The sequence below is a fragment of the Puntigrus tetrazona genome, chromosome 10, assembly GCF_018831695.1.
Source record: "Puntigrus tetrazona isolate hp1 chromosome 10, ASM1883169v1, whole genome shotgun sequence".
Taxonomy (NCBI): Eukaryota; Metazoa; Chordata; class Actinopteri; order Cypriniformes; family Cyprinidae; genus Puntigrus; species Puntigrus tetrazona.
Window position 1 is genome coordinate 4,864,778 of NC_056708.1, and position 25,121 is coordinate 4,889,898.

Below are 25,121 nucleotides of genomic sequence, written 5' to 3' on the forward strand. Positions count from 1 at the left end.
CAATAATAGTATATTTCAATGCTCATACAAAAATATGACATGAGGCAGAAGGAAAAAAAATCTGCATTTAAGTTAAAGGAAATTTAATTTCCATTTAAGGAAATTATAAGTAATGTGGTTTATAGTGGCTTTATAGAGACATCTTTTGACAAAAATGCAAGCTCCTTGCTCAGGACATTTTTTTTTTATTGCTTTAATGTCTGTTAGGTTTCAGCACCCATGCTCAATGTGGAGGAATCTGAAAGTGAGTCATGGTTTATTTGCTTATGTGCCTCACAGCGCAAACAGTAATTTAAGCTCTTCAGGCAGTTGATGAACTCTATATTACTACAGAAGTTCTAAGCGGCCATGGATTTCTGGTAAAGATTACTTTATTTTTTTTGTGATCTGATCTCAACATAACAAGCACTACTCTCTTATTTTTCTTTTTTTTCAATATATAACAGAAGTTGTTCTGTAAGTTACACAACTTCGCCAGCAAATGGCAGTACAGCATTACTCATGGGGAGTTACTGTATCAACTATACTGTACACATTTGGGCCAGATCGAGGACCTTCTGTGCAATTGCTATAATTTATGCAGTAATAAAATGTATTAAATATGACTTAAATATTACCTAAATATAATCAATATGATAGTTTTGCTTAAAATTGTAAATGTTACTGTTACGTTATTACTGCTCTGCGACTGACTCATCAAAGTTTCTCATTACAACGTAGCTATTTGTAATGTGGGTCTTTCTTATTTTTCATCTTTATTAGTAATAAATGCATATTAATAAGAAATATGATTTCCATATGTGTATCATTCTACATTTCTTGTTTGCATCAACCCTAGTGAAAAGACGAAAAGTGATTAAAAGTATTAATAATGAATATTGACCTATTGTGCAGTCGCTGCTCGTTCACGAAAGCAAAGATGCAAACGGTAACGCAAGATTTGCAATTGCATTTGGATCACAATTTATGCATCCACATACTGAAAATTGAAAATACAATTTTGAAAATTTGAAAATAGTCCAGAAATCCTTCCATCCTTTTGATTCTGATCACCGTTTATTAAGCACTGGATCAAAAATCATTCGTAGTGTCATAAAAAAGACCCAGCACAAAATTCTTAACTATCTTTATGAGGGGTTTGGAGGAATTACCTATGCATGTTAAGACATTCAATCAGTTATATTACCTCAAATCTTCTGATAAAAATGAGCAGTCATGTCTTTCCTGGCTGTATATGACTGTTCCACCAAATTCCAGATAAGGAAGGTCATCCTCCAGAATGCTCTTTTTATAGGGTCCTTGTGTCTGTGAAAAAACACAGTACAAAATCGGAGGCATATTTACTTAAGTAAAACTGTAAGAAAATGCAAAGCACATAACCAAAGCAAAAGCCTACGTAATGACACTAAAGATACGTGATGTGCAGAAAAAAAGTTATTTCCTCGCTTCTTTAAAATGGTTAGCCATGCATTTAGAAATATAAATAACATTTAAAATAAAAAAAGAACTACAAAAAGTTATAATGAATAAGGTTTGCGTGTTTTTGTAAAAGCAGTGGCATGCAAATATCATATCTACAGTACAGCATGCTATAATGACAGGAAACAAACATCTATACAATAAAAGCATCATAGCATGCAAACTGTACCAGTCCTGTTACTAACTAGTCATAAAAGCTTTTGATTAGACTTACACTACATGAAACTTAATAAATGTGGAGCACAACTTTTTATATTATAGAACTTATTTATGAAATGATGTGTAATTAAATGACCCTGTAAAAGTACAGCAGCATTAAACCAGTATTTCTTGACTGTTGACCTGCAAACAGTGCTTTGGTTTGATTTGAATATGAGCATAATGCTGCAGGTGTCTTAGTAAATAATGCAAATAAGTGGCTTTTACTTTCTCTCAACCAATAGAAAACATACACATTTGTGATGGCACAGGTACAAAGAGAACATTCGCTCCTGCACATAACATCCCAATAAAGATGATGTGTGCATAACAGACGAAAAAAAACCAGGCTTCAAGCAAACAGGTTAGTTTATGTTTTAAGTGTGGTGTGTGTGGGCATGTTTTGCTATAATCGTGAGGAACAAATGATAGTAAAACTTGACTTGTGAGGACAAATAAGTTATTAAAAATGCTAAATGTAGTTTATCTTAAACTTAAAAATGCAAAAAGTGTTATGTGATGGTTAGGCTTGGGGTAGTGCTGGTTTAGGTCGATAAACAATATTGTTAGTTCAGTATAAAAACAATAGTCTATCAAAGTCCTCACAAATATAGTAAAACAACCGTGTGTGTGTGTGTGTGTGTGTGTGTGTGTGTGTGTGTGTGTGTGTGTGTGTGTATTGTGTGTGTGTGTTTATATTGACTTCACTCACATGTTCTTCCTGAGGTTTGTTCATCCAATTAGGTAGAGTCCTGTCACCCATTATAGCTTCTTTTTCATCCGTCTTTAACGATAAAACAACACAAAGCTAATACGGCACATGGTAAACCTAACGTTAGTATAAAACAGTAAAGGCTGTTTTCAAGCGTGACATATAGGCTAACTTAATGTGATAATGATATCAATATCACTTTTGACGTGCGAAAACTTACAATGACGCACAAATCAGACGTTAACCCCTCACCATGGCTGTCTTTCTTTGCATTTCAGTCAGCACTTCATATTCCCGTAAAAGCTTTAATAACTCGCAGCCTGCCTATACGTGTTGAAAATCAACGTATATTGCTAAGCAACATTTCCAGTCGCTTGTCCGCCGCTGTATTCGCGTCTGACACACTCAGCAGCGCCACCAGTGGGACTGGAGTGAAATAAACGCTGTCTGTATAAAAAAAAAAAGAAAAAGAAAATAGTAGGCCCGCAAACTACTTGGCTACTACGCAAACTAGTGTCATCAAGGCGTTATTCAGTTAATATGAATGGCGTAACGCTGTATTAATTATTCTATGTGGACAATGCCGTTATGGAACCACCGATGTAGGGTTTGCTAGGATAAAAAAATATTTGGCTGCAATACAACTGTTTGAAAATCTAGCATCTTAAGGAGCAAAGACATCAAAATATTGAGAAAATCACCTTTGAAGTTATGTGAATGAAGTTCTTAGCAACGCATATTACTAATCAAAAATTACGTTTAGATATATTTATATTTTTACATATGTTTGGTTTGAATGAAAACTAAATAATTTTGATCCATACACTGTATTGTTGGTTATTGCTACAAATATACCCATGGTACTTATTTTGTGCTCCAAGGTCACATTAGATATTTCAAATGTAATAATGATTTGCACATGACAGCCATGCACAAGAGAGTACTGGCACTTTTTTCACGTTAAGCACATCCACAGCAAAAAATGGTATGTCCTATATATATATATATATATATATATATATATATATATATATATATATATATATATATATATATATATATATATATATATATATAAATAGTTAATTATTATTCTGTTTGCTAAATTACTGTCAAGCATTTCCTATGTTTTTTTTTTTTTTTTTTAAATCACTGCACTTGTGGTTATCTTTCTTCTTTTTCTTATGTAAATTTTTTTCTTTGTGCTCATGCTGTCACTCAAGCTCTGTAATGGTATTGTTTTAAATAATAATAATAATAATAATAATAATAATAATAAAATAATAATAAAATGAATAAATATAATAAATAGTGCAATAAGTTGCACAATGATGTTTTATAGAAAGTGGGTTGATGACAGGAAGGTTGCGTGATTTCCCAAATTAAATTCTAAAGCCATCTTTAATATTTCATATTACAGAATACAGATATTACAGAATACAGATTTAGTTTACAACTCACAAGAAAAGCTTTAAACGTTTAAAACAATGTTCTTTTCAAGTTTTGAAATAAAAATAAATGAACAATGACAATATGATAACCATCGTATTCCTGTGCCCATCCGTCAAGGGTTTACTCCGGCCTTTCTACAGAATTTATTATTGTAAGTTTACAACTCACAAGTCTTTTTTATAAATCTCAAAATACTTTCTTTTCTTTAAATTTTGTATGTATGTAAATTGTGTAATATACAAGGTACACATTTCTACTAATTTTGCAGTTAATTCTTATATTTTCAGAAAGTTTCAGGAATATTTCTCCCTGAATTTGTCACTACCAAAACAATAATTTATAATTGAATAAGGGCCATACTGAACTAAGATTTTATTTACACCTACCTTGTAAATATATATATTTTTTGCTATTTTATTAAAACATTTTAGAGGTAAATCAATAGCAATTACAATTTATTAGATTAGTTCTAGTTTTAATATAATCTTTCTTTGTAAAAGGCATAAAAGCTGATAATACTGATTTCAAAGTTAAGGATTCATTCATTTGATTATGCATTGAACAAAACACTATACAGTTGATAATTCAATATACTTTATTTTTGACAAAACATCCCATGCTTTGGATGTGACGGCACAGTTGATTAATGTGACTACTGAAAACAAGCAAAGAAATTTAACTAACATACTAAAACACTGTCCTAAAGTATAATTAAATACTAAAAATTTGCACTAAAATGTTGTTTATTTCCCCCAAATAAAGTATTATGTGTACCCTTTTTTTCCACCTTAAACAATAATATGTTTCAGTTGTGACTGTTACAGTAGTGATCCCAACAACGTAATTACTAAAGAAAAGAACCATACTTGAAATATGCTCTGCATTTAACCCATCCAAGAGGACACACACAGACCCGGAGGGGTTCAGCGCCTTGCTCAAGGGTCTCCCCTCAGTAGTGGTATTGAAGGTGGAGAGAATACTGATTATTAACTCCCCCCACCTGCAATACCTGCTGCACTAGGTATTCGAAACTGTGACCTTCGGATTTCAGGTCCATCCCCTCTGTCTGCTCTAAATACATTCGAAAATTGCACAGGATTTTGAATGGATGGTATGCACATTGGGACAGACATAAAATATCACATTTCGTCACGTCACTTGCATACCCTCTTTCTGAAGCAGTATGTCCTCTTTCTGGAATGCTAATATACTGCATACTTGTCTGTGCGCAGCGCAGTACGTACTGTGGCACGCAAGCTAGCTGTGCATGTGTGCTGGAGGGAGGGGGATGGGTCATTGAGTTCATTCGCACTACAGCAAATCCGCTGTGTCTCTCTTGCTCGCACTCACTTCTGGAATATGTGTCAGATGGATGGCGAGGCGAAAAACAAGAGCTTTTAAAACATGGTGCATACGGTACGCGCCTTCGCGCTTAGCTTGACCTTTCATCAGGACAAAGGAAGTCGATGAGCTTCTCCTGCCGTTTCCAGGTCAGCCGAGGAGACTCGCCGGTGCTCGATAAGCGGAATAATACCGAGCGAAGCGATGAAGCGCCGTGAATGATTATGGCCGATAGTCACCGAAGGGGCACGGACAGAGGCAGAGGCAGGATGACATCAGGATACTCGCAGCAGTACGCTAGCGGCAAAGCGTCAGACATACAGGAGCTGGCGTCCAAGCGAGTGGACATCCAGAAGAAGCGCTTCTATTTGGACGTGAAGCAGAGCACCCGCGGACGCTTCCTAAAGATTGCCGAGGTGTGGATCGGCCGAGGCCGGCACGATAACATCCGCAAGAGCAAGCTCACCCTTTCCATGTCCATGGCGCCCGATTTGCGCTACTGCCTGGGTGACTTCATCGATTATTACGCACACATCGGGCTCCGAGGATCATGCCAGGCGCCGGCGGAGGCGCAGAGCAACGGCCAGGGACGTGCACCGGAGCCCCGCCGGAGAGCAGCGGATCCGGCGGCGTCCCCCAGCGGCTCGGCCGCGTCCGAGGAGCAGACGCACCGCGTGCTGAAGAGCGAGTTCATCGAGCGCGATAACAGGAAGTACTACCTGGACCTGAAGGAAAATCAGCGCGGCCGGTTCCTGCGTATCCGGCAGACCGTCAACCGCGGACACGGCGGCATGGGCTACTACGGCCAGGGCATCGAGCAGACCATCGTGCTGCCGGCGCAGGGCCTGATCGAGTTCAGAGACGCCCTGTCGCAGTTAATCGACGACTACGGCGACGACGAGCCCTGCGCGCGGAACCACGACGCGTCGCCCGAGCTGCCCGAGGCGGCGTCGTTCCGGGTCGACAACAAGCGCTTTTACTTTGACGTGGGCTCGAACCGCTTTGGCGTCTTCCTGAAAATCAGCGAGGTCCGGCAGCCCTACCGGAACACGATCACCGTCCCGCTGAAAGCCTGGGCGCGCTTTGGCGAGAACTTCATGCGGTACGAGGAGGAGATGCGACATATCTTCAGCTGTCATAAAGAGAAACGGACAGAGGCGGAGGAGCAGGAGGATTGACACACGCTGCCGCTTCAGATGATGACGATGCTTCTGGTTTTAGTTGTACCTCCAGCCTCCTGCTGTACTTACCGTACACTTTACCGGGTGGCCCGTCCCGTTGAAGCCCACTACTGTTTATTTCAATCTAGACAGAATCCTAGCGGCTCTGCTGGTGTTGCTCTGTGTGTGTGTGTGTGTGTGTGTGTGTGTGAGCGTGAGCGAGAGCGCGAGATCGAGCGGGCGTGCGTTAGGATTTGATGTTATTGCATCCATTACTTTTTCCCAGGCTTAACGTGTATGAGGCTGCTGTGCAATTTCACAAAGTTGGGAATCAAGGTTTTATCAAGCACTTAGAGAATACTTGATTAGTCCGCTTTAGTTTTAATGTATTCAAATAGAAATTTGTGGAACATTGCTTAAAAAAATTAAGCAACATTACTCAAAAACTTCAGCGTATCATCAGTCTTTAACTATTTATTTTGATGGTTCCACAACATGCAACAAACGGACTATACGAAACTTTGTATGTCAACTACTTCTACTAACCCTAACCTAAAGTTGTCTAAAGGCCATGTCGAAATTACGAGATGACGAGACGTGACATTATACTTTATTTAAATTATGTGTTTCAACATTATCAATGCCAAAGCCCTCATTTGCTCTTGAATGCGTTATTGCAACTTGTAAACCCTGAGTTATGGCTTGGTCTAGGGCTGGGCCATATATCGCACGGTATATTCATGTGCATCTCATCTGTAAAACAGGTTCTTCGATTAGCTGTAAATCTGGAACGGCGGTTAATACACAGACCATAGATCACCGACAAGCTCCGCGATATCGCATTCAGTTTCACGGGTGATTAATTTGCGACACTAAACACAATATTGCGTAGTTTGTCTGTGAGTTACAGCTAATCGAAGAACCAGACTTACTGACAAGAACATATTTTTGTAATATATCGCATTATATATTGCATACGCATATCATGCGATATATTGCCCAGCTCTAGCTCGGATCAGTGACGGTTGTACCACGTGACTTACCCCAAGTTCATTTAGGCGCAGCTTCCGAGTCAGACACTACTGAAGGCTATGAGTAAAATGTTGTCATCTTGGAATTACGGTAATTACAACATGGCGAATGCAGATAGAATGCAGCAGTCTATCTAATCAAGAGAACTACAATGTTTTGGCATTGCACAAATAGTATGTTCACCATTATAAATTAGAAACCAAAAAGTGCATTAATATTTACATTATTTAAATGAATTAATACATACAATGTCTGGCCTGATACCTAACGTGCTGCTTGAACTGTAAGGCTGATGATACATACTACTTTTTGAGCAATTTTGCTTGGCAACTTTATTGCTTGGGCACTTTACTATTGAGAATGGGTTTATATTTGTCTCATCTGGTTGCCCGTTGATGCCAACATTTCTCAAAAAGTTGCCCAGTCTGTCATCATCCTAAAGCATCAAATATATGACATTGTGCAGCCATGCTTTAGCATAAAGGAATGGGCGCACTTAGATTAGCTTTTTTTCTTTTTAAGTTTTAAATGTGGCTTTAAATAATAGTTTTTATTGAAATTCTTGATAGGTGTGCAATATTGAATTTTTCCTTTGTCAGTGGGTTTAAACGAGAACTGCGCAGAAGCAAAGTGGACTTGTTTTAAAATAACAGAATTTAGTTTAGATTGTTTGCAGGGTTATATCGTCCTGCATGAAATGTTGAAAATAATCGTCATACTGGATTTACACAGACATAAAAATGTATAAATGCATTTGACATGGTGTCATTCCTATAAAAACAGTAGCTGTTTAAAATGACATATGATACGAATATTTTACTGCATAACTAAGAGGTAATCATTTGTTTTTAAATAGTCTTCAAAAAAAAATAACAAGCAATTTGCAGCATCCCCAGATGTCCTTCACCCCAAATTCATTGGATTGTGGGAAATGTTTTTTTGGCATACAGTTTTAAAATCTACACTGAAGTCGTGCGTACTATGCACAGTATGCATTTTGCATACTGAATTTCATTCAAATAAAACTTAAGTAGAACTGTATTACTATGAAAATAAAGAATATATTAACTAGTTGCCTTTTACCTGGGGTTGTAGCATTTAGAGGCATGGACATACGTTGTTTTCTCGTTAAAACACAACTAATGAGTATTTCCAGTTTAGGTCTGGCTCAAGTTGGCTTCTGTTTATTTGTACTGTGATTACTGTCCAGTTGACGGGAAAAGCAATTAATTTCGGCACTTCTTTTTCTCTGTGTGTGTGTGTGAGAGTGAGTATTTATGTTTCAGAAGAATATAACTAAATTATGGGTACATTCTGTGGGTTAGTGTTGAGATGCTTATCTATAACAGACACCTCCTACAGGAAGCACTTTATTCAAACAGCACTTTGAGATGCTTCATCTACTTTACCACTGCAAAGAGAACCTTCATTTGTGCCCCATATGAAAAGAGTGACAATCATGCTCCCAAACGAACACCTCAGCCTTTCAGAAGTGCATTCATCTGTTTGCCCTGTGCGCTTCTTGGTTCTTTTTGATCAGATTTGGTTGCAATGTGTCATTTCAAAAGTGTGATTAGCATATCACTGACACAGAGGATTGAGTCTGTGATTGTATCGTATTGTATTGTCTGCACACAAATTTCTTACAATAAGGGCTGCTAGAGGATGTACTAGCATTGGGTCATAATGAGTAGAATGGAGATTTCCTGTACTCGGAAGGTAGAAAGGGTGAAAAAGGTAGTATTCTTTTTTTCTTCCAAAGGCGTCAGAATATTTAGAAAGTTACCTTTGTATGGCAGCAACTGGTTGTCCTCTTTCACCTAAAAAGCAGTATGTGTGTAAAGCTGGTGCAAAATTAATGAACCATGTGCACTTTAAGAATTTGAGTACAGGTTTGTTCCCAACAAAGAAATGAGTAGAAATATGCTTGTTTTATGTGTAAGTGCAATGCATGACCAGAAGAGAGCAGTGTTCGTATAATGTTTTTCTCGCTTTATGTATAGGTGGTATACAGATATTGCTATTGTACACAATTTATTGCCCTAATGAAACGGTGTATTTAATTTTAAAAGAGTTATTTGGAAGACTGATGTCTATTTTCCTGTAGTGTTAGAGGAAACAGCTATGTCAATTTCTAAGGCCATCTCAAAATGCGATTATATTGCAGCTACTCTAAACACTTGAATTCATGAAATTGGACTGTTATGCATAACATGTACTGAAGTCGCAGTTTTCAACCCATAGGCCTTAAAATCATTACATTGTGGTTGTAATGATTGACTTTAGGGTTACGAATTGTCGTTCCAGCGTAGTTTGCCTTCGTCTCCAAAATGTTTTGTACGCATGATGTTAGAAAACAAAAGAACCGGGAAATGGTGGTTTTTGAATTTCAAATTTTCAAAGTGACCTCATGAATAAAACGAACAATAACACAAAGCAAAACAGAAAACTCTTTCAGTTCGGGAAACCTCAAAATATAACACTTCTGTATATGTTCTTGATAGTGGTGTGGGTAATGTGACGTTCTCAAAAAAGAAAAAAGAAAGGTTCACAAACTTTCTTGAGTTGTTCCTTTTTATCTTTGTGTTGACCATCTGCAGTTGGATTTAAGACGTGTCAATGTTTGTTAAATGATTTTAAAAGATGGCAAAATTTAAAAATGTTTTTGGTGTATCTTTAGATAATGTAATGTAATGTGTCCTCCTGTAGAGCCTTCAAATATTATACAACTCAAAAACAAGAAAGAAATGGTTCTGTCTAGTAGCGCTTTTTTTCATGTGAGTACTGTATTAGTTTCTGTTTAACATGTATGGTGCAGTATGAATATTCCTGATTTGCCTTGTAATATTTTAAAAAGGTTGAAATATGTAGGATACATATCTGATGAAATACAAAGTTTTAAATTTGACTTCGTGCATGCCAACAGTAGGGTCCTGACAAATTTCAAATATATATGAAAAAATGGTGCTATATGAGAACATATAAAGGTGCTGAACTGGACCCTAGTTGCATGTTTGTTGAATGACAATGGAAACAGTTGAGCAAACCCGAGGCCTTTCGGTCTCGAGATTGAAGACAAGATGCCCTTTCTCAATGCGAGCGGTTTTGCGTAACTGTAAATCATGCACACTTCTGTTTGTGCAGTTGTGTGTGTGTGTGAGAGTGTGTGTGTGTGTGTGTGTGTGTGTGGAGGCTCCCTGCTCACAAGTCTGGCATAAATTTTCCAGTTAAGGTTGCTTTGAGCAGGATGGCATAAGAAAAGTGCACAAGCTGCAAAAACTGTCAGACGTGCAATCAGGGAGCAACCCATCCGCCATGGCTGATACTCAGTCTTTACACAGCACATTATAAAACTGGTAGGTGAGAACTTGAATAGGTAGACGTCTCATGGTGGAAATCCTCACCAAAGTACATGCTGAAATGTGTGATGCTTATTTACAGTTACCCATTATTTGTGTGTAAAAGTTCCACAGACAATCTAATAAAGTACAACTTTTTTTATGTTTAAAATGTGTCTTTTGATCAACTTGTATATCATTGACTGTTTGTATTCTTTCCTATATTAAAGTGAGTTCATAACTTATTTTGGGTAGGTATTTTGGTATGATGCACTTTTGGAATCGAAAATGAGAATGTTTTTAAGTTGGTGCTTCAATAATACTTCTATCCCAGCTGATTTAGGCTTTGAGACCTAAGCATCTATTACGTTATGTGCTTTTGTTTAGCAAGATGCATACTGAATCTCAACATGTGTCAGGAAGAAATATCCCTCGGACTCATGGACATTTGAGCTCAAGCGCTGAGTCTTTTCATTCAAAAATACTGGTTATTGTTGAAGGATTTTATCACATAATTGCAGGAAGTAATAATCTTTAGCTGTTTTACAAGGCAACATGCATAGGATGTGTTTTAAGAACTTTTATCAGAGATCAGAATCATTTGCGTGGAAAATACAAAAAAGGAAGCAGCTTTATATGAGGGTGTGATGATGGGTGCAAACGCTGAAAATAGAAGCTTCTCTTTCTGAGAATGATGGTCAGTTGGTGCACCCCTTCAAAGTAAAAATCATTTCCCCTCTCGCACAAATGATCCAAAGAGCTTCAGTCTGAAACAATACAACACAAACAAGTAATGTGCTGGAAATAGTGTAATTAAATAATAAAAATAATAATAATTTGAAGTGTCATCTAGAATGTTAATGCACTGTAAAGAAATGCAATGGCTACACTTTTTCTATTTCTAATTTCTTACGTGAAGCCCTATGGCAACCCTTGATCCATATCAAGTTGAAATTCTCAAATAGTATAATACTAACATTTTATATATCTTTTTTTTTCTAAACAAAAAGATCCAAATGTTTTCATCTCATGTCTATGTGGTGATATTTTTCGAGTCTCATTGGTGGTTGGACTAAAGAAGAACCTCGTGGTGTTAGTAACAGTACTAGGTAATTTCCTGTGCCTTTGCTGTTGAGCGTTTGAGGTCAAGCGATTTCCTTTTTGGTATGTCTCACTTGATGTTCCTCAAACTGAAGTGACAAACTTCGCACAGTTCTCTGCTAAGACTTCTTAGATAAAGTCATATATGCTCAACTGCCATTTTACATGATGGTAAGTACCCAAAATTTTGATCTAAGTTGAAATGATTATTTTCAACATGTTAATGCCTGTTTGTTGTGTTGTAGACGTGATTATGAACATTTCTCATGTACACACAGTTGTGTTTTCACTGTCGTGCTGTCATGTTAAACTTAACCAGCATACTACTAGTAATACAGCCAGATCTAGCCAGATCTTTCATTAGAAGTCACGTGATTGTCAAAGTTAAAATTGTAGCAACATTCACCAAACCATGAGTTTTGTAACACTGAACCAGTTCTGAAAGGTGCTTTTTTACATGTAAAAATACCTGTGCTGATGTTAACATTTCATGCTGTGTGTTGACATTTACTGTGGCAATGTAATTATTTTCCAAAATGCATTTCTTTCTTTTTTCAGTAAAGATATTTATAATACACCTTGTATCAAATAGCATCTTATTAGTGTGATTAAAGGGCTTTTGAAAAAAAATCTGTTATATGTCATTGTCATACAGTCACATGGTAATTTGTACAAACAAAGAGCTGACCAGGTTTAACAACATTCAAGTTAATGAATGTGAGCGCAGCAGCAGAAATATAATCTGGAAAAGAGTGTCCTGCAAAAAAAAAAAAAAAAAAAAAAAAAAAAATTCTTACTTAAGATTGTAAGAAACCAGACCAAAAAGTAAGAAAAGCAATTTTTGCAGTGTGCAGCTTTTGTTGTCTTGACATTTGGTAAGAATTAAATTTACATTCATTGTAAAGGCCATATATACAAATCGGTTTCTACTGTTGTCGTTTATCTGCTTAGCAAATAGTCCTCAGATAAAATGTATAAAGTCTTTTACATATTAGCATAATGTATATTGTTGTTGCTTTTCAGAGTGAATATCAGCAATAAACAAGTATGGAGAAAACAAAGCTTGAGGAGACATTAGAGGGTTCCAGATCACACCAGTCAACATTAAAAGGAACCATGGCACTGAAGAACTTTACCATACCCAGGAAGAAACGTAACTGTGGAGAAGGTTTTACAAGATTCTCTCAAAATCCAACTGAACAAAATAATAATGTTGATGACATAATAAACATCCATACTGTTTATTTATAGTGCTGTCATAACCCAGAGCTACTGTTAAATGCATCAACCAACTTAAAAAAATGCTTTTTTACTTCTTTTGGATCAGTTCTTCTGGAACGTTGTTCAGAGGAAAGCCGTGACTACAATCTCATTCAGACAAAACTGAGAGATGCCAAGCTGGACACTAGAGAGGACCGAGCAAATGCATGGGTCTGGAAAGATGTTTGTTTAGTGCACAATGAAAAGCTCCTTAAAAAGTTCTCAGAAAAAAGGTAACTACATAAAAATGCTGCATTCAGTAACATGCTGGCCTGTTCCTACATTTTCCAGTACAGCCACAGGTGCTCTTGTGGCACCTCGGAAATTTCTGAAATTAAAAATCCATTTCCCACCGTAAACAAATGCTGCTTTGAGTATAATTATTTTTCTCAGTATACATATTTTTAAAGGTGCTGTTGACTTGAAGTTTTCAGTAACAACTCAAATATTTTTAGAAATTAAGTTGCAATTGATAAAATGGAATGAAGCAGAGAAAATGTATTGGGAAAATGTATAGGGAAGTACAAAAAAGCATGGAAAGCCAAGACATAATTTGAATTTTATCAGTAATTAGAAAGCAATCCTGCCCCTTCTCAGTGGAAATGAATATTAGCTTCAGTCCCAACACCCAAAGTAACATGATGATGAAGATGAAAGAAGGGTGAACATTTCAGTAAGATAATGATCCCAAACAGAACCAGGGAAACCTTTGATTGTTATAGAGAAAAAAACTAAAGTTGCTAAAATGGCCAGCCAATCACCTGACTGAATCTAAAAATAAGAGCTAAAGATTAGTGTTCAATCAGTAGCTGAATACTTTTTCCTTGCGTCATTCCATTTTATTTCACATAACCTAATTTTTGAACTTACTTGTTTTATTTAAATACATTAATTACTTGGATTGTTACCAACATCTAGTAAAATCAACAGCACCTACAATATTAAATTTACTTTGAAAAATGGTGACATGTTTAATACTTATTTTACCTGCTGTATCTTTGACTGCTCATTTTTAGGGCAGAGATGCGAGCCAAAGGAAGACATGGGAGACAAATGGAGGAAAGATTCTGTTTTCTAGCAGTATCGGATCAAATGGCAGCCCAGATTTATCAGCATGGTCTACGGGTTGGCAGCACTGTCCAGTATGCCTTGGGAAAGCCATCACACGGAGTATATCTTTTTAGGCATGTCGATGTGGCTCTGAAATCCAATGCCAGTGTTTTAAATTGGACAAAAGTAATCATTTTCAAGGTATGTTGAATGTTTACTGTGTTCCATATGGTCTAAGCATTGTGGAACAATGTTTATTATGGAAGTAATTAGAAAACATTGTTGTATTTTGGTACTTCAGGTTCTTAATGGTAAGGTGAAAAAAATCACTCCAAGCTTGGATTGGAACAAGCTGCAAGATCCCACTGTGGGCTTTGACTGTCATATGTGTAAAAACACAGCATCCCATCGAGACACTCTTCACCAGCAAGTCCTGGGTTCCTCTGTGAGTTGATATAATCTCAGAATAGTAGAGTAAAAAAATGCAAAAAAGGTTATTGTGAAAAAAGTCTGAATTCTGTAATATAAAGTCAGAATTGCGACTTTATATCTTAGAGTTCTGACTTTATTACTCCAATTGTGTGATATAAAGTCGCAATGTTGACTTTTTTTCTCAGAATTGTTAGATATAACTCACAATTCCAGAATAAAAGACTGACTTTATCCCAGAATTTATATCTTGCAGTTCTGACTTTATCTCGCAATTCTGACTTTATAACTTTGTATCTCATAATTCTGAACATAAAAGTGAGAATTGCGAGTTTTTATTATAATTTTATAATTCTGAGGAAAAAAGTCAGAATTGTGAGATAAAAAATTGCAATAACCTTTTTTTATTTTTTATATTTAGTGGTGGAAATGGGCTTCCATAGGATAATCAACCTGATTCTTATTAAAAACATTGTCCTTCTAGGTTTTTCTGTTTGATTTTAACGAGAAGCAAGAACTCACTGAAAGACCCAGGCAGTGTTTGCCGTATGCTGTAGTTTCGTTAGTTCCTGGCAGCGGTGCCATTCTGACTGTGCCTACAAACCTACCACTCTCAGCTTCAGCAATACCTATTGGCCAAGTGCATGGTGAGATAAAACACAAACCTTTTTATTAAGACTTCAAATGCATGCCCATCAGTGTTGGGTAAAGTCACTTTCAAAGCATTACAATACTGTGTTACTTCTTGCTTAAGTTATTTTTATGGAACGTCATTTGTTATTTTACTGTTGAGTTACTTTTTAAGTCTGGGCAGGTCTTGCTTGTTTTCTTCTAAAAATATAAAGTGAAATTAATGAGGAAATGTAAAATCATGTGTGTACAGTAGAGGGTGCAACTCAAATGTTGAACACTATTCAGCAATAACAAAAATTAAACACAATTATGCCATTTTTCCTTAGTCTATACCCATAGAATTTGCAAATGACGGTGCCCATATTTATGTCAGGAAAAAGGTGGATAGCACTCTGACAGTTCATATGCAGAAATGTATATCACAGTGTTTAGACTGTTAATCAATAATGCGCTTGTTTATTTTATCTCTGAAAAATACAACAGACCATTTTAAGGCATGTACTGTGGCAGAGAGAAGAGGAAAAGGAGGTACTGCGACCATTACATATAAACACTTTGGCATGCCTGGCTGCTTTGAGACAGATTATACACCTCAGATACCAGAAATAGAAGTTCCACTTCAAAAGAGCGAAATACAAAATACAAAACAGCAATGGATTGCTGCCTGTGAGGATGCAGATTCCAGGAGTTCAGGGCCAGTTATGGATCACACTGCTTTCACTCAAAGTTTGCTGGGAAAGAAATTATTCCTGAGTGATCATAAAAAGTGTACAAGCAATAACAATACATGGGATATAGTACCTCAAAGTCCATTGGACAAAATTTCTAGCACAGTCTATTCTTCACGCTTTGTTCGAGATCCTCGTCTATCCAGACAAGACGCAAATCAACAGAGCAACTACTTAGAGGCCAAAGTAGCATATACTGGATCAGGATGTGATAATAAGAAATCCCAAACAGTCAATAAAAACCAAAAAGATAGTTATGGATTTGCTGGAAATACGTGGGATTCAGAAGAGCAAACAAAGAAGGAAACTCTACAACAAACCTCAAATACTGACCAATGTTCACATACCCTGACATTGCCCTCAATTAAGTTATTCAAAATGAAATTCAAAAAATATGCTGCCTATTTTAGAATGAATGAGGAAGAGAGGCGTCAAAAAATATGGTCACAAGAACACATGTCAGCAGAACAAAAGCAAGAATTAGCTGACCGCATACATTTTTATCAAGTTTTTTATCAGAAGTATAAAAAGGGATTGATCTTTCGAAATGTTAATGAGGCAAAGAAGGAAACTAGCATTTCCCAAAGAGAGCCAAAAAAAACCCATATTCTACAGACAAAAGATGATACAAACAAGCACAATCAATCCTGCCAAAATGTGTGCCAACCAAAAAATCATAATGTTGCAAGTTTGTCAGCTAACTTGGGTAATTGTAGTATAGCACACATTCATGGGACCAGTCATCTATATTATACAGACTCTAGTGCACTAATCTTGAGAAAGGGACAGGATCAAGCACCAGAGACCCACCAGGATCATCCTGATAAATGCCTGGTTCAGTTTCCAGATAAACTTTCAGAGCAATCATTAGTGCAGAGATCACTAAACCTCAACCTCACAGGTGAGAAAACTGAGACACAAAGTGTACATATTGATCTCAAGCACCCAAATCCTTTAACTTGTCCCTCTAATGCTAAGCTTAATCACAGCATAGAATATGAAAGTGAGTGCTCTAGAAGTGCAGTAGAGGACTTAAAGGAGAATCTGTCTACTCCAGGTGATGAAAAGCTCAGCACTGGATCATGCCTTACATATTCTTACAATGTCATGGGTAACACAGTCATGGATATTGCAAACTCTGTTGAAGTCTCTAGCTGTGGACCATTAGACAACTGTGATCTAAGTCCTACCATGACAGTAAAGCAAAAGAAGGATGGTAAAAGTTCTGGTGATGTTCAAGGAATGGCTGCATTTAGATGGATAAAATGCTGTGAAGACTCATCTCCAGAGCTTGATGTGGAAACAGTAAAGCAGGACAACAACACACACTGGGAATTGTACAAAAGAATTCAGCTTTATCAGCTATTACCAAGTATGTTTCAAAAGCATGTTTTCTCCTCAAGTTCAGAGAGAGATATAAGCAGGCCCGCAGACAACATTTCCAAGCTAAAAAATGAAAACAAAGATCACAGCGAAGCTGAAACAAACCTAAACATGGGATTCTGGAAAGATATCCATCTTAAAGTTACTCTAAAATCCAGCAAAACATCTGCTCATACTACAGAAGTGCTTTCTCTCTCTGAGCGATTTTCAAAACTCAAAGGCCTTCAAAAGAAATTGTGTGAAGGAAACCACAAAATGATACAATTGTGCAGACGTGAGGAATACAGAGAGACTGCAACTTGTAATGCTGAATTAATACAATTACTAGCCCAGAGGTACAGTAAATCTAAACTGTATATGAAATGCAAGAGCTTGAGGGGACCAGGCTGTAAGAAGGCATGTCTCAAAAAACATCACACAGTTCTATATCACTCTCTAAAGAGGAGCAAATATGTCAAAAAGACACGTCTCTGGAAAGCAAAGAGGAGTCTCAGCAGAGCAACTGAGTCAATGGATGAAACAGTAAACATCAAAGCAAAACCAGATTCTTCAAACAGTCAATCTGAAATAGTATTTACAGAACATGAAGATCAAGACCCAAACTCTAATTTAAAAATAATGTCTCACACATCAGATGGCAGACAATCATTACATGTTCAGGGTTCTCAGGAGACTATTGCCACTTTTCTTGAGACCAAACCGATAGAGGAGCCAATAAAGGCTACAGAAGATTTTTATAAAAATGATTCAGTCTGCACTGAGAGGGCGACAACAGATTTTACTTCAAATCTAATTTCAGTAATTGTGGATGAAGGAGAACAAGGGAAGATTACTGAAACAAGTGAGGATTACTCCAAACAATGCCAAACAACCTTGATCACATGCACTAGCAAAAAACATAAGAGTAGTAAAGAGTGTGAAGAGGAGAACATGTTGCTAAATGTGATCTCAGAGACTGGACTGAATCCATCAAAAAAGGAGCATTTCACAATTAAATTTTTAGTAGATGACAATGTAGATGCTGATTGTGAAGCATCAGAAACACACAATTATGTGCCTGCAAGCAACACAACTAACACTGAACTTAGGTCAAACGTGACTCCAGAGGCCAAGGTGATAGATCCTATAAATGATAGAGCTGAGACAGATACTATAAAATATAGTGAGCAAAATGCAAATATGAAAAACATTCTTAATGTTCAGTGTTTTGCAGGAACAGAATGCATGTCAGTAAATATCCCAAAAATTAACAACTCAATCCAACCAATTTCTACCAGCACATCTAATATAAGCAGTTTTTGTAGTACTGCTCCTGAAGCATTTGGAGACACAATATCACATTCAAAGCAGCATGGTCCAGAGGCTTTGAAATATGCATCAAATAATATTGTGGATCTTACTGTTGATGATTCAGCTTTGAATATCCAATGTGAGATCTCCTCAAAATGCACAAAGAAGAGCAGCAACACCAGTTTGCTCAGTTCTACAAAATCACCAAGTACTCTGGCAATCAGAGACAACTGTAATTTATTAAGGCCAGACCAAAACAAAACCAACGAGGCAAACTCACCAGAAACCCAACTCATTTCTAAACTAAGAGATTATTTGACCAAATTTGAGTCCACTGTCAAAAAACAAGAAGCAGTGAATGAAAATCGTAAAGAAAGGCCAGTGGTGTGGATAACGCTTGACAGTACCGCGCATAAAAAGGAGATTTTTGAAAAAAGCCAGTACTGTATGGTGAATGTTCCTTGCCTGATGCCTCAAGGGGGTGAAGCAGTTAAAAAAGACAATTTAAGTGAATACACCAAAGCCCCTGTTCAAGCTAGGAAGGTTCTTCGAAGTGAACTTTCCCAGCATGGAACTGATGTTTGTCTACTAGTACCTGTTGAATCTAAGAGAGGCAGACGATCTTCTCAAACCAAACGAAGCAGCAGGCAAAAATCAATGAGGAGCTCAGTCACTAAGGTCAGTCCTGACAGTACCAGTGCTTTAGACACCATCAAAGATAACGGTCCTCACCCTTCACCCCAGATAAACGACCAGATGCAAAGAAAGCACACAACAGGGCAAGAAAATCGATCTGTGAATTTAAATAGTTTATATGAAAGACAAAGTAAAGAGAATCAGTCATTGAACACTGTAAAAATCTTTGATGATGGCAATGTGAGCAGTACATTTGCTGACAATAAATACAGCACCAGTGACATTTCGAACACTCTTAAAATGGCAGACCAAACGATCTCATTAACCGAACTTGGATCTTTGCAGTCTAAATGCAAAAGTATGTTGCAGCATTTTATCTCAAGTTTTGAACATGATCAGAAAGTGCTATTCAACCAATCTTTCGTCTCAAGGTGTCTCATCTTAGAGCAATATTTGGACCATCCACCTGCACAAGTAGATCTGAAATATGAAGCAGTTAATTCTTACTTGGAGTTGCAGATGATGATGGAAGCCTGGCAGTTTGTAGAAAACAAAATCAACTTTCTAAACGGTAAACCTACGTTTAGGAGTTTGCTATGGTATGACCCTTCCCTTTATGGAGAGCTCTACAAAGGGGAGGTTGGTTTTCAGCAGCAGTCATCATTGTTTGCTTCTTTTCAAAAGACCTTGGCACAAGAGGGTTACAGTAAACTGCAGGAATACTACAGTGCGGTATTCTCCTTGCACCAACAGCTCCATGTGGCTCCTGATGCATCTTACTACATGTATCTGAAGAGTAAGCGTGAGCTCCTTGAGGCTGAGGCTGCACTCAGAAATGCCCATGATATTAAAAGCTTCTTTTTATCTGTACCAATGTCTGCAATTATTAATTTTGGGGATAGTTTGGAAAGCTTGGAAAAAATACACAAAGTTATAATGACTTTTGTGGAAACACCTTCAGATCAGTTGCCAGGGACATTTGATGTGGGCAAAGCAGAGCATCTGTCCATCACATGTAGATATCTCCAAGAAAAAGCTCTTTTCATGAAGTCATGCAAAGAAATGATTAGCAAAGTATCATGGTTTGGAATTGAGCACCTTCTTTATGATGCCTCTAAGGTTCTTGTATGGCAAGACATAAATCACAGTGCAACAAATGAGGTTCTCAAGACATATAAGAATTCAAACCCTCAAATTATTTTTGGGGTGATGGAGTCAGGTGTTTCTCTTGTAAACAAAGTGGAACAGCCCCCTCCATCCATGAATGGACCAGAAATCCCAACAAAACAAAAGAGTGATACTGCTCGGAAACGCAAGAGTTTGCAGTTATGGAAGTCTCAACCAGGTATTCCAAAGGTAAGATTTTGATATAAATACATAACTGTCAACCCTACTGTTTTTACTAGAATTTTCACATATTTTACCATTCTATCCCATTATCATCCCATTTATAGAAACTATGAAAATATGTTTATTGCCTTATTCTGTGATTCTGAAATGTAAAATAAAATGTTGTGGAAAGTTCTTTTATTTCAGTATTTCAACTTAATTTTTAATTTTTATTAATTAAATTCAAAGCACACAGACTGAAGTAGTTTAAGTCAGATTAAAACACCTGCAAAGGTTTCCTGAGCCTTCAAAATGGTCTCTCCGTTTGGTTTACTATTCTATACAATTATGGAGAAGACTGCTGATCTGACAGTTGTCCAGAAGACAAATATTGACACCATTCACAAGGAGAAACCTAGGCTTTCATACCACCTCAGCAGTGCCCCAAACTGATCTCCTCCATTTCACACTGCATTGATGTAGTAATTAAAGAAAAGAGCTACTACCAAGTATCAAGTACATATACAGTAAATGAACATACTTTCCAGAAGCCCAACAATTCCCAAAAATGTTTTTTGTATTGCTCTTGTGAAGTCTTTTTTTGGTGTTTTTGGTGGGTTTTTGTGAGCCAAAATCATCACAATTAATAGATGCAAAGACTTAAACTACTTCAGTCTATGTGCACTGAATTTACATGAATTACTCGTGAAACATAAATACATGAGTTTTACAATTTGAGTTGAATTACTGAAATAAATGAATGTTTCCACAACATTCTAATTTATTGAAATACAATTTAATTTTAATTTGTTTAATTTCTTGTTCAGTTAAAGATAAGAAAAATAACCCTGTTCAAATCCCCCCAGAGTTTGATAAATGTTGACAGGTATATGTATATTGTGTTAAATTGAAAGTCAACATGAAACTGTAACATTATTGCTAACATAGTTTGCTCTGAAATCACTTTTTCTTTTCTTCATAATGCTATTGAAAGTCACATTTTTCATCTGACTTTAAGGACACTTTGTATCTTTCTAAATGTTTGTTTGTTTGTTTGTTTTATAATCTAGAGTGTAAAGGCTGACAAGGATGTGACTTACAAAATGGCTAAACGGAGGTAGGAGGCATTTTTACAATTTAATTTAAGAATCAAAGAATCAGCCTCTAATTATTTGTTTTGCATGCATTTTTAACAATCCTGAAATGAGTGGGTAATAAATGTTTTCCAACATTTTTAGGCAATCTCTTTCACCCCTTACGCACTCTAATAGCGTGAAACCATTTTTCCAAACAACTTCTGTCAGCCATGTTGAAAACCCAACCCCTTGCTACACTCTTCCTCAAGGAGTAGATCTAGGGCATTGGGGAAATGTTGAAAACACAGCTGCAGACTGGAACACCTCAAACTTTCCACCGTCAACTTCCACGTGTCATGCAAATTCACTTCATCTGTCTAATAGACAAGCAACTTTATCACATCATGATGAGAGGAGAACTTTAGCAGACTTACAAAGACCTCAACAGCCTTCAGTCTTGTCTCCCCAAGCAACTTTTCAAGAAGATTCTTGTGTTTCTCATTTAGCATTTGAGACTGTTAACTATCAACAGACTAACACTGCACCACGTTTACCTGTACTCTCACAAGAACAGGTAAACCAGTTCAGTTTAGCCATGACACAACCTTATAGTTTACCAAATTGCCCTCTGAATGCTAATTTGATGCCACCACCGCCTCCTCTCTCAGTTCAGGCTTTGACGCATGTCCCTGTGCCCAGTGCGATTACAGCAATTCATTATCCCTACTTCCTTCTCAATGGACAAACATACACCACAGGCTCCACTGCAGCTATTCGCCCTGATGCTAGATATTACCCTAACACCATTTAGGACTAATTTACTACATGCTATGAAATCGAATCACGTAAGCCAGTTTTATTTAGTGAAATGAAATGATGCGTGGCCGGGTACGATGACTCATACTCAGAATTTGTGCTCTGCATTTAACCCACAGTACTACACACACACTGTGAACACACCTGGAACAGTGGACAGCTAATACAGCAACATTATATCAAAGAACTAGTTTAACATCATAAACTAATTCACAAATGCAGTTGGTGCTTTTAAGCAAGTGTACTTTAATGTGACATTAATGTATATATGAAATAATATAAATTGTCTGGTAAAACCTTTCATGTACTGTAAATAACAATATTTTATAAAAGAGTTGATGTTCAGTTACATTATTGTAGTATTTATTGCAATCAAACATTTAGTTGGGTTGATAATTCTGCATATTCAAAGAAGATTTGTTCTGCAATATACTGGTCAATTAGCCTATTTACTAACATTGCAGCTGTAGTGAGTGGGGCCTAGCCAAGAGCCGTGGATGTGTTCAACTCCACCGGCCTCGTTCTGCATCCACAGCTCTCTGTCCCACATCACTCACTACGGCAGCATTTAAATACATTCTGTTTGTGACCTTTTAGGCTTGGTACACACTAAAATCTCATGCCAAACTTCGCAACATCAGCTTGAAATCGTTTTATGAGAACAGCTTCTAATTCGTCATTAACACAGAAGTATATAGATAAAACAATACACGTATCATCACAGTATTTTTTTTTCCCTAAGGCGTATCGTTAGTCTGTTATTGACCCAATTAAACACAATTACTTTGCTTTCTGTAAGGTTGGTTTTGAATCATTGATGTGCTTAAAACTATTTTATACTTTACAAGGAATATAAGTCACTTTAATTATGGTTACTTTTCTTAAGACATCCTTAATGACTTGTGCATCCTTCAAATGCAACCTCTGGAGGACACGTTGTCAAAAAGTGAGTTGTCTATTTGCTGCAGCAAACAAACCACACCATGCTGGTTTCTTCTGGTCCCCGATGCAGTTTTGGTTCCTTGTCACTGTTGCCTTTTAACTTTATTGGGGACACTTGATTCTCAGCAGTATCATCACCTTGATTTCATCGACACTAATTGGTGAGAACTGAATTGAGGTAGATTCAGATATTGATGAAATACATACATTTTGGACTGTCTGTGAATGAAGAAGCTCTTTGAAGTCAGAGTAGTTATTTCAGCAGAAGAATGGGCTAACTAGTCAAACCTTTATTATGAAAAATTATGATTTAAAAATGAACTGGATCATTTTCATGACAAACAGAAAAAAAAAAAAAAACACAATGCAACTCTTATGTCTGCTAATATGTACAGTTTTACATTGATAAAGTTATCCATAAGTAAACAATATAGACAATTTCAAAGAAAAGCACAAATACTGTGTAGTTTGAGTAGTTTGCGATTTTAAACTATTAAAAATAGTTTATTAGTTCAAATACACCAAAGAAGAGGCTATCACTTATTGACAAATACACTGAAGACACGTAACACAAAAGAAAAGAAAATAGTGAGATTAGATAAAGAGGGACAGTCAGATAAAGTCCATATACACTTGTGTGTACACTCCCAGAATAGAAGAGGCACGTCCTTCAGTTTTAACAAATTAAATTATTATATAATTATATTGCGAATACAACATTGCAAATGCAACATTTGAATATGAATCCTGCATGTTTTGTGTGAATGAATGAAGCAGAATCTTCACAGCAATCCGTCAAAATACAAGTTCAGTTTAATTTAAAGAAACCATGACAGAAATATTACTTCATGTAAGGATAGTACTATTTATACTAATAAAAATATTATAAAATAAAATGATTTACCAAAACTAGCCAGAAAGATGTAAATACAGTATTTCTAAAACTAATTAAATAAAATTATATTTTAAAAATTAATAGATGTTAATATTTTTTACTTATATATTACACAAAAAATAGAAATGCTTCTGATTATTAATACTTGTTTGAATTATTAAAATAAAATCCAGAAACTTAATAAAAAACTGAATTCTGCAAAAATAGAACTGAATTTAAGGAAATATAAAAGGTCTTGAATTTGTTTTTTTACATTTAATAAATTGAGGTTTAATATTCTACATTTCATTATTTCTATTAATTATACATACTTTTTGTTTAATGCAATTTAATTTAACCATTATTAACATTCCAGAAAAACTTTTCAGAACAATAATAAAATATTGTGGGGTTATAAATGTTGTATACCTAGGGGAAAAAAGTTAGTTTGAATTGATTATGACCTTCATTCACCTCCATGACCAGCACCTAATTTTTATCAAATGCTTTATTTTTATTCTATTTTTAAAATTACTCTTAAAGGAATATCAAACAATCATCTTTTTGTAGTGAAATCCCAATCACACGTTGGTGGGCAGAGTTAGTGTAAATTGCCACTGCCAACAAGGCTATTAGCACTACAGACACCAGTTAGACACTAGTTAATTCATTTGATTCAGTTCTCCCTAATTGTGCCTGTGTGTATTTAAGTCTTTTCTGCCCCACTGAGTTTGTCGGTTCTTATTGTTATCAATGTAATTCGAGTGTTGATGCCTTTGGGTTTAAAATCTCTTTTATCTATGCTTCGTCTTCCAGTGCACTACAACCATGACATATTACAGATACCTAATTTTGAAGTCAT

The 25,121-nt window shown here is 36.4% G+C and overlaps 3 protein-coding genes across 10 annotated transcripts in view; 2 read left to right on the plus strand and 1 right to left on the minus strand.

Annotated features, from left to right (window-relative positions):
* Positions 1-2,802, minus strand: part of LOC122353167 (Werner syndrome ATP-dependent helicase homolog) — a 44,116-nt gene extending 41,314 nt beyond the window's left edge. For 4 of the 7 annotated variants that reach the window (XM_043251103.1, XM_043251099.1, XM_043251098.1 and 1 more), the window contains exons 1-3: positions 2,642-2,802; positions 2,390-2,461; positions 1,187-1,305 (exon numbers count right to left, since the gene is read on the minus strand). In XM_043251103.1, coding sequence (XP_043107038.1) covers positions 1,187-1,305; positions 2,390-2,461; positions 2,642-2,662 — 212 coding nt within the window. In that variant the 5' untranslated portion in view covers positions 2,663-2,802. Of the gene's footprint in view, positions 1-1,186; positions 1,306-2,389; positions 2,486-2,609 lie in introns of all 7 variants that reach the window. The other 3 variants (XM_043251100.1, XM_043251101.1, XM_043251102.1) reach the window with 3 other exon arrangements.
* Positions 1,937-22,792, plus strand: LOC122353166. 2 transcript variants are annotated; one of them, XM_043251097.1, is made up of 9 exons: positions 1,937-2,041; positions 12,837-12,981; positions 13,141-13,306; positions 14,090-14,324; positions 14,425-14,568; positions 15,037-15,199; positions 15,669-20,578; positions 21,622-21,668; positions 21,790-22,792. In XM_043251097.1, the coding sequence occupies exons 2-9, from the start codon at positions 12,861-12,863 to the stop codon at positions 22,436-22,438; spliced, it is 6,435 nt and encodes a 2,144-aa protein (XP_043107032.1). In that variant the 5' UTR covers positions 1,937-2,041; positions 12,837-12,860; the 3' UTR covers positions 22,439-22,792. The 2 variants fall into 2 exon arrangements, with proteins under 2 accessions (XP_043107032.1, XP_043107030.1); XM_043251095.1 differs by lacking the exon at positions 1,937-2,041 and adding an exon at positions 11,196-11,984.
* purg (purine-rich element binding protein G) lies at positions 4,408-10,884 on the plus strand. The gene has a single exon (XM_043251105.1). It carries the CDS (start codon positions 5,401-5,403, stop codon positions 6,358-6,360), a length of 960 nt encoding a protein of 319 aa, XP_043107040.1. The 5' UTR covers positions 4,408-5,400; the 3' UTR covers positions 6,361-10,884.
* Positions 22,793-25,121: the final 2,329 nt, after the last annotated feature.

Coding starts and splice junctions, on each gene's coding strand:
- purg (XM_043251105.1), top strand. CDS start 5,401: ATGATTATGGCCGATAGTCACCGAAGGGGCACGGACAGAGGCAGAGGC.
- LOC122353166 (XM_043251097.1), top strand. CDS start 12,861: ATGGAGAAAACAAAGCTTGAGGAGACATTAGAGGGTTCCAGATCACAC. Junction 14,569..15,036: donor AGCAAGTCCTGGGTTCCTCT/GTGAGTTGATAT, acceptor TTGTCCTTCTAG/GTTTTTCTGTTTGATTTTAA. Junction 15,200..15,668: donor ACCTATTGGCCAAGTGCATG/GTGAGATAAAAC, acceptor AAAATACAACAG/ACCATTTTAAGGCATGTACT.